Source organism: Daucus carota, chromosome 1 (genome assembly GCF_001625215.2).
Source record: "Daucus carota subsp. sativus chromosome 1, DH1 v3.0, whole genome shotgun sequence".
Classification (NCBI taxonomy): Eukaryota; Viridiplantae; Streptophyta; class Magnoliopsida; order Apiales; family Apiaceae; genus Daucus; species Daucus carota.
This window is the reverse complement of record NC_030381.2, coordinates 3794137-3810255: the sequence shown is the minus strand read 5'-3', so window position 1 is coordinate 3810255 and position 16119 is coordinate 3794137. Positions and strand designations below refer to the sequence as shown.

The 16119-nt window shown below is 37.3% G+C and overlaps 2 protein-coding genes across 2 annotated transcripts; both read left to right on the top strand.

Moving 5' to 3' along the window:
• The first annotated feature begins 4915 nt into the window (after positions 1 to 4915).
• Positions 4916 to 7413, top strand: LOC108212811 (exocyst complex component EXO70A1). The gene has a single exon (XM_017384527.2). The coding sequence runs from the start codon at positions 5150 to 5152 to the stop codon at positions 7331 to 7333; it is 2184 nt and encodes a 727-aa protein (XP_017240016.1). The 5' UTR covers positions 4916 to 5149; the 3' UTR covers positions 7334 to 7413.
• Positions 7414 to 8261: 848 nt separating this feature from the next.
• LOC108211179 (exocyst complex component EXO70A1) lies at positions 8262 to 11011 on the top strand. Its single transcript, XM_017382709.2, has one exon. The coding sequence runs from the start codon at positions 8491 to 8493 to the stop codon at positions 10777 to 10779; it is 2289 nt and encodes a 762-aa protein (XP_017238198.1). The 5' UTR covers positions 8262 to 8490; the 3' UTR covers positions 10780 to 11011.
• The last annotated feature ends 5108 nt before the right edge of the window (positions 11012 to 16119 follow it).

The window sequence follows — 16119 nt, the reverse complement described above, 5'->3', positions numbered from 1 at the left end:
GAAAATAGACTGTTAAAATAAAATCTCGAAAATAATTATTTTTGACTGATTAACTAATTTTGACGCTCTTAATGACAAGAATTTTGTCAAAAAATAGGTATTTTTGGTAAAATGTCAACCAAATTAGCTAGTTCTTTACGGTGAGATTCTTTGCTGGTAATTCGATATGATTAAAATATAATTTCATTTATTAAGTTTAAAATTTTCAAATTTTTTTTGCAAATTTTAAGTGTATAGCTCATAATTATATTTAAAAGGAAAACTCAATATATGATAAATAAAAATACTTTTATTCATTTTAAACTACGTAATTATCAATGTTGAATCGGATGAATAGCACAAACAACAATATTGAATTATCAAACAAATTTGTTGACCATAAAAAACAGCTGCACCAAAATTTCTCAATAATTATCACACACTAAAAGCAAAATTTGTAATAAAAAATAAGCAACTCCAGCAAACCAAGATAATTTTCTATAATTCTAATTAACCTAGCAATTGCTTTGACATTTAAAAACATTAAAATTATAGTGGTCACCACATGAGTACTATATATGATAGATCAACAAATATTTTTCAATTAATCTATATTTACAACTAATCGCCTTAGAAAAGCTTTTATGTGTTGTGTTATAACTAATTTCAATATATTGCATTGCAAATCCATGGTTTTTTTTAGTTCACTAGGACTTTTGTCTTACTGATAGAATCTCCAAGGGTTCAAAACTGTTAACTAAAAATCTATGTGTCATCCTATGTGTCATCTAGGTGGATTTTTTAGATAATATGTAAAAACAATTGCACTCCATAACTATCATACTTTAGCAAAAAAATAATAGATAACAAAGTATCATTCAATAGATTTGTTGAACCAAAAAGGCTATTAGGTTAATTTTAGCTTATAATAATTTTACATAACACTATTAGAGTAAAAACCTTCACTGTTAGCAAAAAATTTGTATTATCTATTTAGATAATTAACATTATAGCTAATGAGTTTAGATATTAGTCTTGGAGATGCTCTGATTAGTTGGATGGTGTGCTTAGACTTTGTGAGTTGTCCTTCACTGAATTTGACTAATATTTGAATCTCTAAATACCTTTTAAGTTATCCCATGAGATATATTGCTTGTCATAGTTTGATGAGCTATAGTTTGAGTTTTGAGTTATCATGAGTTCAATTATAATAGTTGAATTTTGCTAGGTCTTTTATTTATATTGAATTAGTTAAGATAAGTGTATGCTAAACTCTTGAAGAGTTGGTTTAGTTGATAAGAGTTCATTCAGAGGTCATTTGGTAGACATGAAATTAGTCACGTATTTAAATATCTGAGAAATGTTAATCTATATAATTTTTTGGTATATCTAAAAGAGAGATAGGAGTGTAATTACAAGTGTTGTTACAGTAGTTGTAAAATGCAGAAAGTTACCTATACACTTTCTCCACTAGAGAGTTACAATAACCATAGAATGCAGTAAGTTACTTATCCACTTCCCTCTCGCTTAGTCAGGAAGTTACTTACCCACTTCCAATGCAGTAAGTTACTTACCCACTTCCCTCTCGCTTAATCAGACTTACACATGTAAGTTTAAATTTTATGTAATTTAACACAAAAATTCATGATCCATTCTAAAATAATATACAGATACATTAATAATAATAATAATAACTAATTAAATTTTAAAATTATTATTATTATTATTATTATTATTATTATTATTTATTTTGTTATTATGTGTAACTCAAAATATTATTGTTGAAACTCGTAGATTTAATTTTGATGTAATATATCGGGAAAAATACATAACCTATTCTAAAATAATATAACGATGCATAGCAATAATAATTAGTAAAATTTCAAAAAATTTATTATATGTAACTCAAAATATTATTGTTGAATTATATTTTTTTACTAACAAAAATCTAGAATATGTTCATTTAATTTAATAAAAGAATAAAAAAAATATGATAACATATTAATAATATTATTTTGTCAAAACTTTATAAATATCTAAAGTCATGAATAAGTTTGAATACTTAATTTGTTTAATAAACTAATATATAAAAAATATAAAATATATCTTAGGTCAATATTATAACAAGGAAGAATAATATACAAAAAAATATTGATCAATTTATTTTTATAATAAATTAAAGGATATAGAAAATATTTAAAATTTATTAATAATAAATTTATAATTAAATTCACTTTTGTCAATCAAACATGTTTATTAGATTATCCAGTTAGTTTTGTCAACCAAACATATTTATTAAACTTCACAGGTAATTTGTATAAAAGAGAAGTATAAATCTTTTGAAAAGAGTCCGCCATCAGCTGGCACGCACCCGAATAGCAGCGATCGAGGATTCTTATGTTAGAAAAAAAAGGAAAAAACATTCTTTCTAAAAAAAGTTACATCCTCCGTCCAACCAAACTAAACCAAACCAGCACTCAGATCAAAGAATTGATAACACATGTAGAGGTCAGTGGTCATTTGATTGGCACAAGTTATTCATGTATTTTAGATATCTGGGAAGTGATAATCGGACTCCCCTCTTGATTTGGTGTATATAAATTATTTTAAAATAATATATTGATACATAGATAATTAGTTAAATTTTAAAAAAATAAAATAATATTAGTATTATCATTATTATTATGTGTAATTCAAAATATTATTTTTAAATTATATTTCCTCGTTAAAAGTATGAAATATGATATTTTAGTTTAAAAAAATAATGAGAAAATAATAATGCGTCAATAAAATTATTTTGTCAAAATTTTATAAATATAATCTAATCCAGAGTCAGGAATTTGTTTGAATAATTAATTTGTTTGATAATTTTATATACAAATTATTAAAATTTTGGGGGTATTCAATTGAGATTTTTAATTATGTTACAAAATCGGTATTCAAGGAGGATTTTAAATTATGCTTAAAAATCTGATGCTATTCAATTGAGATAGTTTAAAATCCATTAAAATATGATGATATTCAAATGCTGATGGATTTTTTTTGAATTTAATAAATTGATAGATTTTGTGGGATTTCAATCCAACTATATTTTATCAAGAATCCGAGTAAAATCAAAATCATATACAATTCATTAAAGTCCATATTTCATATTGTTAACTTTTTTTTTAAACCCAAATATATCCTATGTAGTGTTACAGAAATTGAGAATCGGACTTAATCGGTTGAGCTACCGATTCAGGGATTAATCGGAAATTGGGGATTAATCGGAGTGAAAATCAGATTTATTTTAATATGAAAATATTATTTAATATTTAATTATTATTATATTAGCTATTTAGTAACTAATATATTTACTATATTCATAAACTCTATAATTATTCATATTTAAAGGAATATAGTATTTTTTTTTATTTTAATGATTTATCATAAATACTTCGATTAAGAAATATATATATACAAGGATTAATCAGATTTCAAAAATCGAATCGGTGGCCGACCTTGGAGGAGATTAATCGATTAAATTAGGGATTTTTAGAACACTGATCCTATGTTGTATATAATTATGTGGATTTGATATAAAATTAATGAAAAATACTATGTTTTCAAAAAAAATAATTCCAAATCCAGTTTATAATATATGATTGATTGAGCTCATACTCATAACAATGTGAAAACCTGTCTACATATTAATCATTAACGAGTAACATCCAATTAAAATTAATCATATATTTGTCACAATCATTCATAAAAAAAATTTGGAGTACGTTCAAAATTAATTACGATAAAATTAGATTTATATCGTTCCCTCAATCCCTCTTTTAACTTATGGGTGCACGTTACAGTCGAAGAGCCGTGTTTTTATTTACATTTAAATACATGTATAGAGTGCAGTGATTTTGGTGAAGCGCGCATTGAAAGAAACTTTGAAAGACACTAGTCTTTTGTCAACTAGGCAGCGTGCTTTTCATCCACATGAAATATTACATGCATGAATTATTAGTACTTCTCCAGAACCAGACCAGAAGTCTCTTCTCAATGTATGCCCTACCAGCTATAATTCACACGCTTTAAAGAAGTTCATGACAATTGTTAGTCAAATAGACAGAGATCCGAATCCGTGATAATTGATTGTAGTAAATTATTCGCGCATAAAAACATCTACTCCCTCCGTCCCTATTTATCTGTCCACTTTGGAAGTAAAAATTTGTCCCTATTTATCTGTCCATTTATACTTTCAAAACTAATTTAATGATAGTTTTTCAAATATATCTCCATAATTTCAATTTTCAAGGCTTGATAAAACTTGGTTGAATTCATGTTTTCAAGACATAAAGTAGGAGTATTCCACCATTTTCAAGATATTAATTAGAGGTATTTAATGAAAAAGTTCATGCAATCAATTATTCCTTGGTATGTGTTTTTTTTTCCAAAATGGACAGATAAAAAGGGACGGAGGGAGTAAAACATTTATACGAATTCTTTATGTGTTTGCAGGTAGTTCATAAGCTTTTCCGCGGTTTATACATTCACTCTAAGTTTTTTTTTTTCTACTATAAAAAACCGCTTGTCAGGTACCATCTCGACATCTCCCATAAATTAGATGTACATGTTAGTCTTGATTAACATTACAAGATCAGGGTACGAAGATAATCGCGGTGTTGAATATAATATGATCCTACAATTTTTGATGATATGAGGTACTGGGAAACAAATAATCTAAAATCAGGGTTGTAAAATGCGGGAATCGGACTTAGTCGGTGAAGTCACGGAACAATGATTAATCGGAGATTAATTGAGGGATAGATCGGTGGTTAATCGGAGATTTAATCAGTTCGACGAGTTACGAGACAGGGATCAATCGATGATTAATCATAAATAATCATCGACTTTTAGAATAGAGCTTAAAACACGACTTCTATAAAAGAATAGTCAGCTGGACAGACTTCTATATTCACATTGGAAGTGAGTGAGCAGTTTCTTAACAGTCAACTACAAGAGGCAAGAGGTAGCTTATACAAAGAAGGCTCTTGGAAAAGAACTGGAAAATCATCAAACAAAAATGTACTTGTTCTCTTCCATTTCATATCGAATTCTCCACTAAAAACTGCTTATTTTTCGGCCTAATTCTCAGTTTCAAGATCTCTCTGTGAAGTTTTGTGGTGGATATATGGAGGATTGTGCTGAAAAAAACTGCTCAGGATCTAGTAGTCCATCATCTGTGTTGCAGCCTTATGTGTTACAACCAGAAGATTCAACTCCTTTTTCCTACAAGTTCAAGTTTTCGACTGAGCATGCTGGAATAAGGAAAGTAACTTCTGAAACATTTATGGCAGGAGGCTACAAATGGGCTCTTGATTTTTACCCAAATGGCACGAGGCCGGGGGATGATCAGTACATATCTTTATTCATCACACTGGAGAGCAACACGACCGATGTGATTGCGCGTTTTGAGCTGATTCTTGTTGATCAAAGTAGGAAAGGAAAGCATAAAATGCAGACCAACTTCACAATGGAAACTCCTTGCCTAATGAAACACCAAGGAAGCCAGTGGGGATTTAGGCGATACATAAAGAAATCGCACTTGAAGAAATCATATTTGAAGGATGGTTTTCTGGTAGTGAAATGCAGAGTTGGGGTTTTGTTCCCTGGACTTGCAGCTGTGGACTATTTGGAGCCGATGCATTCGCCTATGTTGGTAGAAGAAGTTGAAGAACTGGAGGATGGTAAAATTTCGGTACTGGATTCAGCTGTGAGCATACTTTTTGAGACAGAATCTGGAGCTCTGTTTAATGGAGAGCGCGACAAGTTTGATCAATACTTGCATGCTGTAGATGAGATTCAGCAGTCCATAAAGTTGAGGAACATATCAGATTACAAGATTAGAGGAGTTAATTTGATTCAGATGGCCTCAGAAAGATTCTTGTTGGAATTTCAGAACATATTAGAATGGTCTATAAATACGGTGGAAGATGATACTCTATGTTGCACTGATTGTTCAAGTTGCATAGCTACAAGCTGTAGCTTGGATTTACTGGAAGGAGATCATATTGGCCGTGGAGCTTTGTCTTCTGAGCAAATCTATCGTCTTCGTTGTATGTCAGAGAGGCTTAACTCTGCAGGACGCCTTCAAGAATGTGTCGACATGTACAAGAATTTAAGGAAGTCTATGGTGGATGCCAGCTTTTTAAGATTTGGCATTGGGAACTGGCTTAATTGTGACATTAGGAGTTTGGCCTGGGATGAATTCGCAAAAAAGATCAAAATTTGGATTCGAGCTGCTCAAATGTGCTTCGTGATCATCATTCCCAGGGAGAAGCAAACTTATGAGCAAATATTTGATGGTTTCGAAGATGTCTCATCTGATAGTTTTCTAGTTATAGTTGAAGATTTTGCAATTCAGCTCTGCAACTTTGCGGAAATTATCAGTTACAGTCCTGTATTGCTGCAGAAGCTGTTTGATGTGTTAGATTTGTACAAATTTTTGCTGCTTTATTTGCCAGATTTCAAAGCTACATTTCATTCTGCATCAACAAAATGTATAACTTCTCAGGCTGAAAGGACTCTACAAAGGCTTGCAGATCTGGTGAGGCAAATTATTTCCAACTTTGAGGATACAGTGCTTCATGAGCAGTCGAACACAACTATCTCACGAGGAACATTGCATTCCTCGACAAGGTACACCATGGAACGTGTCATTGGTATGGTGCATTACAATGAGTTGTTAACTGAAATTATTACATCTGAGCCGACGACGAGTTTCTTAGGTTCTGAAGAAATGCAGTATCTGAAAGTTGGAGGCCGAAAGCCTCTGGCACGCCATTTACTGTGGATCATCATAAGCCTGAAATATAATCTGAAGTCCAAATTTAAAGAATACAAAGATACTCATTTGGGCCATTTATTTTTGATGAACAATATACACTATATTATTGAGGAAATCAAAGGGTCTTATGAAATGCTAGAGATGATCGGAGAGGATTATGTAACAAAGTTGAACGAAGATGTGATGGACGAGGCCAAGAGCTATCTGGGATCCTGGGACAAAGTCTTGTATTGCTTTCGAGATGAAGGATTGCAGTACAGAGTTTTCTATAGCGGCTTTTCAAGGAATGCCTTGAAAGACAGATTCAAGATCTTAAATGCCACATTTGAGGAGATCTTCCAGACTCAATCCACATGGTTTGTTCCAGATTTGCAGCTCCTCGAGCAGCTCCACAGGTCAATCATAGAGAAGGTGTTGCCGGCTTACAAATCATTTCTTGTGCAATTTCAAAGTGAAAGGTACATTGAGAAATACATCAAGTACTCACCAGAGGAACTTCAGAATGTGGTCTGTGACTTATTTGGTTAGCAAGTAAAATTGTAAAATCTTCGCTAGTAGATGGCATTGTATCAATTGTTTGATATATAGATTCAGTTTCTTATTGTTTACTATTTGGCTCTGTTTACGCTTAATTAGCATGGGCGGGTTTGAAGAAGTTAAGATAGATGTACGCATGCCTTGCCTCCACCGGTACGACGTATGAGTACATATGTTTGCATGAAGACTCTACTAGGGCAAACTTTACAGGATCATCAAACCCTCAAACTCGATCGTTGTTAACTTAATATTAACTTCAGCATCCTTAATTTCACAAGAAAATGGAAACGCCAGTGCATATATAAGTCTCATCTTCAGTTACTCAGTTTCATTAATTACTCATGAAAATTGGGTTATCAGAGGCATGGATGAAACCAACTTTGAATATACTACATAAGTAAATATACAAAATTTGGGTTGTAGTTGAAAGTTTGGTAGGTATATTATCAAAATATATAAATAAAAAAAAAAAAGAAATTCATCTAGTGTTGTCAAAATTAAAATTTGTTATTCAAAATATTTTTTCTAACAAAAATATACATGCAAATAATTTTTTATTTTTTTTAAATTTCGGTGGCGTAAGATGACCCTGTGCCAATATTTGTTATAAAAAACGTAAATCGGTTTTAAATGGCGGGAGGATCTTCTCCCGATCAAGCGTACGCTTCAAAATTTAAGCGGAAAACTAGCAGATACAGTAACTAATATATATTCAAATCGAAGTGTTTAATGCGCTTTTTAGAACACTTACGACTACACCGTACACCTGCTACAGCGTACGGGGCACGTTAAGCTTATGCACACCAGGGAATTTTCATAGCAATTGTAAAGGAAAAAACCTGGAAGTTGATCAGAACTCAAAAGACTGTACAAACAACACTGCTAGATTCAAGAAGACCCTGGAAGTTAAATAAAAAGACTCAGAAAAGCAAGTCAATGGCAATCATCCTCGCTACCGCGTCTGATAACATAGCACCACTAATCTTTAAAATGAGCCTAGCCCTTCTATAACCTCAATAATTTTTAATATCAAGCCTTATTCTAAGATCTTCACTAAACCTGCTAAATCTTTTACAAGATTGTATCATAATCCAATGCAGAAAATTGCATTTTCTTAGCCTTCACAAGACGCGGAAATCACAGAAACAATGGCCTCATCATCATCTTCGACACCTGAAGGGTCTGCAGCATCCAGAGAAAGCAGCTCAACAGCATTAGAATTTCCCACTCTCTGCCAGCTACCATCTGCTTCAGTACTAAGTGGAGTTACAATAGAGATGGGATCACAGACGTATTCATTTCAGCACTACTCACAACGAGGTCTCAGAGCTGGAACATACTTGAGATCAAATACTTTTAATGCTGGTAGGCACAAGTGGGCAATCAGTTTATACCCCAGAGGCATAAATGATCAGTGTAGCGGATACTTATCGCTGTATGTGTGCTTAATGAGTGAAGAAACTGATATGTATGCAATGTTTCAGTTGACACTTGTTGATCAGAGTGGGGAGGGGAAGCATAAGGCCTGCAGGTTGCTCGGCAGGGGCAGGGAGAAGCAAGTTTCTGTGAGTCCAAGCCGCGGTATTCAGTGGGGATTCCCTCTTTTCATGAACAAGAGCTATTTGGAGGAATTGGGCTATTTGAAAGATGATTGCTTGGTAGTCAAATGTGAGGTTGGAGTTCTTCCGCTTGACATCTCATCACCTGTTAGTCTCACGTCGAATCAGTTGGCTTTACGGGTGGATGATCAGGTTAAGCAGTTTAAGGAAGTTCAGCGGATGAAGAAGTCCAATTGGGAGGATACTGTGTTGTCATATCTGTTGTCAGTTGCAGAAGTGATTATAGAATATATATCTGCAACTGCAGTGGAATATGATCAAGAGCACGAAAAATTTGGTCACTACTGGAGTTCAGTAGCAACAGATGACATAATGTTATTGAATGATTCACTTGAGATTCCAGATCATGGGATACCAGGAATTGATTCAGTAAAGATGTTACAGCTGGTTTTTCGGGAGATATTGGAGAATTCACATAGTGTGTGCAGCTCTGGGAGTTCTTCTCCTTCAAGTGTGACTAGCATTTATAGCTATGAGTTGCAGGGAGGCAGTCATACTACCTATGATGTGCTCTCTACAGAGCAAATTCATCGTCTCAGTAGTATAGTAGAGAGGCTGAACTCAGCAGGATGTCTTGGCGATTGCAATAAGGTATACAGAGTTTCAAGGAAGTCTGCAGTGAATGCAAGGCTTCAGAGGTTTGGCATTCAGAAGTGGAACATCCATTACTTAAAAGGCCTGAATGGGGAAGATTTTACTAGAACTACCAGATTGTGGATTCTAGCAGCTTATGATTGCTTCCACAATATCTTTCCTGGAGAGAAGCAGTATTATGAACAGATCTTTGGTGGTCTTGGATCGGGCTCATCTGATAACTTCTTAATGGCTATTGTTAAAGATGTTGCAGTTGAATTGATCGATTCTTTGGAAGCTATAATCAATGCTACTGCATCATTTCAGTATCTGTTCGACATTTTGGATCTGTATGAAGCTATATCTGTGGCCTTGCCCAAAATTAAGGCCACATTTCGGTCTGTAAGATCAGTAGATATCTATTCTGGGGCAACCAAGACTATTGGCAGGCTCATAATTCTGGCCAGGAAATTGCTTTCAAGCTTTGAGGATGCGGTCCTTTATGAGCAAGCAGACACACCACTTGCCACAGGCAAAATTCATTCTGCGACAAAATATGTGATGGACTACGTATCCAGGATGTTAACTTACCATGATTCACTAGCAGATATTCTTGGATCTATGCCGGCTAAAAGTTGGAGAAAGTTAGAGGAAGACAAGTTCCTGGGAGCTCAGGCTAGAACTCCACTGGAACATTATGTGAGTCGGATCATAATACGCTTGAGAATCAACTTAGAGGGGAAATCTTGTTACTACAGAGACCCTTCTCTGCGCTATGCATTTCTTCTCTGTAATGTCAACCACATCATACAGATTATTAACGAGTCTCCAGAACTACTGGAGATGATTGGGGAGGAGTACTTATCAAAGTTAAGCAAAGACATCGAGACAACAGCACAAAACTATGTTTCAAGCACTTGGGACAGAGTTTTGTATAGTCTTGGAGATGATGGATTGAATCAATGGTTTGCATTCTATAGAGGGTTATCAGGAAACGCTTTGAAGCAGAAGCTCAAGAAGTTCAATAAGTCATTTGAAGAGGTCTGTGAGACTCAATGCACACAGCTCGGGCCTCATCTTCAGCTTCGAGGTCTGCTTCTTGAGTTGATACTAAAGAAGTTGATTCCAGCTTACAAATCCTTTCTGGACAAATTCACAGGGATTGAAGGGTACAACCAAAGACACATCAAGTACTCACTGCAAGATCTTCAGAATAAGGTTCACATACTGTATTTAGAACACTGATCCTTTCCCCAGCGGGTTTTTCTGCTAGAATTCTCAGTTTTTTATTAAAAAAAACTAGAATTCTCAGCTTTTTATAAGTACTTATAGTTTTTTATACAAACGGGTCAAGAAAATCGAAAGTCGACCTTTTATCAAAAAAACTCAAAAGTGGTGTTTGCCGAACACGCGCTAAGTCTAAATTTTCGATGCGAATGCAGGTGTCACGGCAAAAATAAAAGTATTTAGATCGATACTTGCAAGTCTTTGTAGTATAACAAGAATCCTACTCTATATATTACATCTTCATCATCAAACCCTTTAAGTAAATCCTTGTTATAACAAGAACATGTTTTCATACTTCATTTTAATCGATACATAACATCAAGCATCAAAAGAATCTACATATCAGGGTTAGAATGTGGCAGGGACAACAAATCTGACAAACTGCATGCATATCAAATTTAAGTGGTAACAATGAATGAAAAGGATTGGCCACAATTGAAACCTCCAGGCCTCGACATAAATTGATGCGAAGAAAGATGGGAGGATTGGTTTGCCATCTAGTGTGAAACACAACTCACAAGTCAGAACCGGACCCTGGTTCCATAACTCCTAACACATGCTGAAACAGTGTACTAGCATTATTCACAGTGGCATTTTATCACAAGTCTTCTTACACGTGAACATAGTTGCGGAAATCGGAAATCGGCACTGATCAGTTGAACTATTGAACTATTGATTTTGAATTTATTAGAGATTTATCAGAGATTTTATTGATAAATTAGAGATTTTTAGTCCAATCAAAATATAATTAATAAATGAGTAAAGTGCACTTTGTGTACTCCTACTTTACTCAAGACGCCATTTATAATACTGTTGTTCGAGCACTTGCAATATCAATCTTTGTAGTTCATTACACTTTGTTGTATTCCGTTAATTTGGATTAACTCAGTTAGTAATTGAAGGAGTAAAGTGCACTTTGTGTACTCGCATTTTGCCCAAAACATCACTTGCAATACTCTAGTTAAATATTTACAGTAAAATGTGAGTACACAAAATGTACTTTAAGTAAAGTGCGAGTATACAAAATGCACTTTACTTTCTAAATTATTAACGGAATGCAACAAAAGTAATGAAATACAAAAATTGATATTATAAGTGCTCAAATTTAAATTACAATATTGCAAGTGATATCTTGAGTAAAGTGTGAGTACCAAAAATGCACTTTACTCTTAATAAATTGATAAAATATATTTTTAAATTAAAAAGAATAAACCTCAGAAATATTTAGAACAGTGTTAGAAAACTAAAACAAGCTTCCAAAAACTTCGCAAGTGACAACAAATGTAAACAACAAACAAAAGAAACCAAGACATAGGGTCCCTTCTGCGGAGACTTGCACTAGCAATATGGACTAGAAGACAACTGCTGTGTGTTAAATTACACGGGTCTCTCGAGCGGCTGATATCACTTTAAAAGATGTCGAGAGTTCGAATTTTATCAGCCACGTATAAATTCCTCGCACAGTTAATGATGGTAAGACATGAAAATCAAAGACAACCGTGGATTATCTCTATCAAGCAAGAAACAAAAGAGAATATTGGTAAGGCATCAACGTTAATATCACATGTTGATAGAGGAATTTGGTAATCAACAAAGATGAGGTTCATGGCCGGAATCAAGATCCGTGACGGTGGTTTTGGTCGCCGGAGAGTGGTGGTTGTTTGTTTTAGGGGGTGGCTGAGATTAGGGTTTTGAGTTGGTCTCACGTGCTCTCAACTCATGATCCCCCAATGTGCCTACGTACCCCTATTTATAGGGGATCAAGCCATACGTAGTTCTATTGGACCAAGAGTCCTAGTTTGATCAGGACTAGGCCTCTTGGCGATAAGGTCGGAGATAGGCCGAAGGCCCATCTTGGAGAATCCTACTCCTGTTAGAATTAGTCTTGAGTATGACTACCCCAGACTCCTAATCCAAATAGATCACGGATTCAACGATATCTCCACTACGAGAGATAGCATCTACCACGACTCTTATGGAGAAGTTATCTGGGAGAGCCATGGCTAACCCCTCGAGGTGCAGGGACATGTCCTCACCTCTCGGTGAGGTCTTCATCTTCAAACAAGGTAGACAAGGAGCCGAATTACACGATCGTCTCAATCCCCCGATGAGGGCTAACTCACCAGAATACAGGATCCAGACATATGATCGGCCTTCGTGTTACCCCGGAGGGCCTTCAAGAGCCATGATCACCTCAAGCCCCCACACGAGGGTTAACTCGGCAGATAGCAGGATTGAGGATTGTAGATCATGCCCGGATGAGCCCGGGAACTATCAGATGAGCCTGATAACTACCAAATGAGCTTGGTAACTAGTCTTCATATCCCTCGGAAGGGTTGTCACGGAGACTCACTCATCCTCTTTCTTTCATCATGTATTTCATAACTATGCCTCTTCTGAGTCAAAGGACGCGCCCTGATAGGGAGGACGTGTCCTTCCCAATTCCCGTCTTCATCCCTGTTTACTGGACAAGAGACCGCACCTCCCGGGCCATGTCTGGGGAGGGCGCGTCCTTCCCTTATCTTGTCTTCAATCCTCCTTACTGGACAAGAGACCACACCTCCCGGGCCATGTCTGGGGAGGGCGCGTCCTCCCCTCCACATGATATACAAAAACGGCTACAACACCTCGGAAGAGTCGTCGTATCCCCCGGAGGGGTCGTCATATCCCCCCGGAGGGGTAGGTCTTCCTATCCCCGGAGGGACGGTCTTCGTCTCCCTCGGAAGGGTTGTCTCAGCGAATGTACACTCTCTCATAAGAAGAGCCTTCTTACAACACATCAGACAGGTCCTTCTTTAACATGAGGTCGCGCCCCCGGGGAGGCGAGGACACCCCGTTAAAGGCACGCCCTTGGTCTTCATCTCATTGTCAACTTCTTACAAGGGACGCGCCCCTCGGTCACCTCCGAAGAGGGCGTGCCCTCCTCCACATATTACAGGACGTGGGTGGACGGAGGTCGGTCGCGTCTCTCCATCAACACTCTCAAGTAAGGCGTCCCTCCTTGTGACTCGGAGGACGCGTCCTTTTCAAGCAACACCAAGGGTCGGTCGCGTCCTCACTTTATAAGCAGGAGGACGCGTCCTTCCTTTATATAGGACTCTTAGCCCAATTCATGTCTTACTTAGTTAAACTAAGTACATACTTGGCCCAACAAGGACCTAGCCAAATTTGGCTATAACAAGTACTCCCCAAATTTTCTTGATATTGGAGATATCAGGGAAATTTTTACTCCATACCACACATCCTCTTCCGAGAGGGCGTCCGCCCATAGAGGCGTGACGTAAGCCACTTCTATTCCTCGACATTCCAAGATGCAGGCTGTGCACAAGCCTTGCATGTATATAATGTCGGTGTCTTTGATCATTTAGCAAAGTTGCTAAGCATGAGGCTGTCGCGTCTTCTTGATGTGTTCATAAATAATAAGCAATCTTTATGTAGACAAAAGAAAACAGGGGGCGCGGCCTATCTGTTGTTGACAGTGGCGCAGCTTCGCTTATTCCTTCCAAAGGACACATTCAACCATAACATTCGCGCCAATGAACTTCAACAAAAGAAGGGCGCGCCCTCGCTGTGCGAAGGTTTGTGGGTTTTTTTTTTTTTTAGCCTTAGTGTGTCCATGGTACCTGGGAATAGTAAATATAAGGCGCGACTTACAGAGTGGCGCTGCCTTGTTATAACATGACCCCTTTTAATTCTTTTTGTTAAAGAATTGCCTAAGCAGAGGGCGCGGCTGATGGCGCTGCCTTGCAATATTTCTTTTCTTTCAAGGACTGTATAAGCAGAGGGCGCAGCCTTACTTGTAATGTGGGCTCTTTTGATCTTTTCCAAGGATTAAGTAGAGGGCGCGGCCTTTGGCGCAGCTTTACTTTTTCACGCGTGAATCACTTGCTTAAGAAAATCAAGAGGACCACTCCCCAGTCCATACATCTTCCCATATGGGGCATCACGAATCTTATCGTGGTTTTCATAACTCCGGTGCATCGCACAGGTCCCAGAGCTCATAGATCAATGGGGAATGAATAGTATAAAATGTTATCCAGAGCATATCATGGATATGTAAGATCCAGAGCGTATCATGGATGCGCAAGTATAATGTCCAGAGCGTATCATGGATGCGCAAATATAGTATCCGGAGCGTATCATGGATATGTAAATAATCATAGCATCCAGAGTAGATCGTGGATGACATCCAGAGCGTATCATGGATGGTTAAAATTCATAGTACCCAGAGCTGGTCATGGATAATTTGGTAACCTTTGAAAGGCCTTAAGTGTACCTTGATCAAAGACCTTGCAGGTATCATGCTACGTTCCTGTAGAACGGAGGGCGCGCCCTCATCAAGATGGACAGCTCCTTTAGCATGTTGGACTTGACCTGCACTTTATCATGTATACGACTTAATACTGATGGTCAGTGTTACCTCACGACGCGCCCTGTTGGGGGAAGACGCGTCCTCCCAAATTATCAACCCTGGAAACGTGACTTTGAAACTCGGGGTGCGTCCAACTAGGAGGAGGTGCGTCTTTGAAGCATATTCCTCCTCAACCTTATTATCCTGGGGGCGCGCCTTCATGCGCTTCCTCAAGTGATGAGTACTTCCGAGAGGGCGCGCCCTAGGGAGGGACGTGACCTCTTCAAGACTAGTGAGCTCTTTCCTGAGTATGTTTGTCTCTTCGGGAGGGCGCGCCTTGTTGGAGGAAAGTGCGACTACTCCTCATGGAGAAGAGGTGTACTCCTCTTAAAGGTAACACCATATTACCTGTGAATTTACACATGTAGTAGTCTTAGGGAACCAAATACTGAGGGAGTTTAGTATTTACCTGAGGGCGCGCCCGGTCAGGGGAAGGCGCGCATCCTTACGACTTTTCGAGCTAGGTTCCATCTCAATAGCTCGCCCTTCGTAACTTTCCCGTTCATATCATCACATGTGGTCAGGCCTTCAACATGCGCCTCTCGCGAACCTCAAATTACTTGCTCTGGGGAGGGCGCGCCCCTTCAGAAAACCGTTGAGGCTTCCAGGGAGGCGATCTCCTTCTCGTAAAGACTCAAACCACAACAGACTTGTTAGCAATAACATGCGAAAGCATTGTGAGAATCTTACCCGGAGGTGCGCCTTCTTCGGAGGTGTTAGGGAATTCGTTCCTCACGGTGGTAGTCGAGCACCACATCACTTGGAGGCGTACCCTGTCAGGGGGAGGTGTACCCTGTCCGGGGGAGGTGTACTCTGTCCGGGGGAGGCGTACTCTGTCCGGGGGAGGCGTACTCTGTCCGGGGGAGGCGTACCCTCTTCGTAGGTGT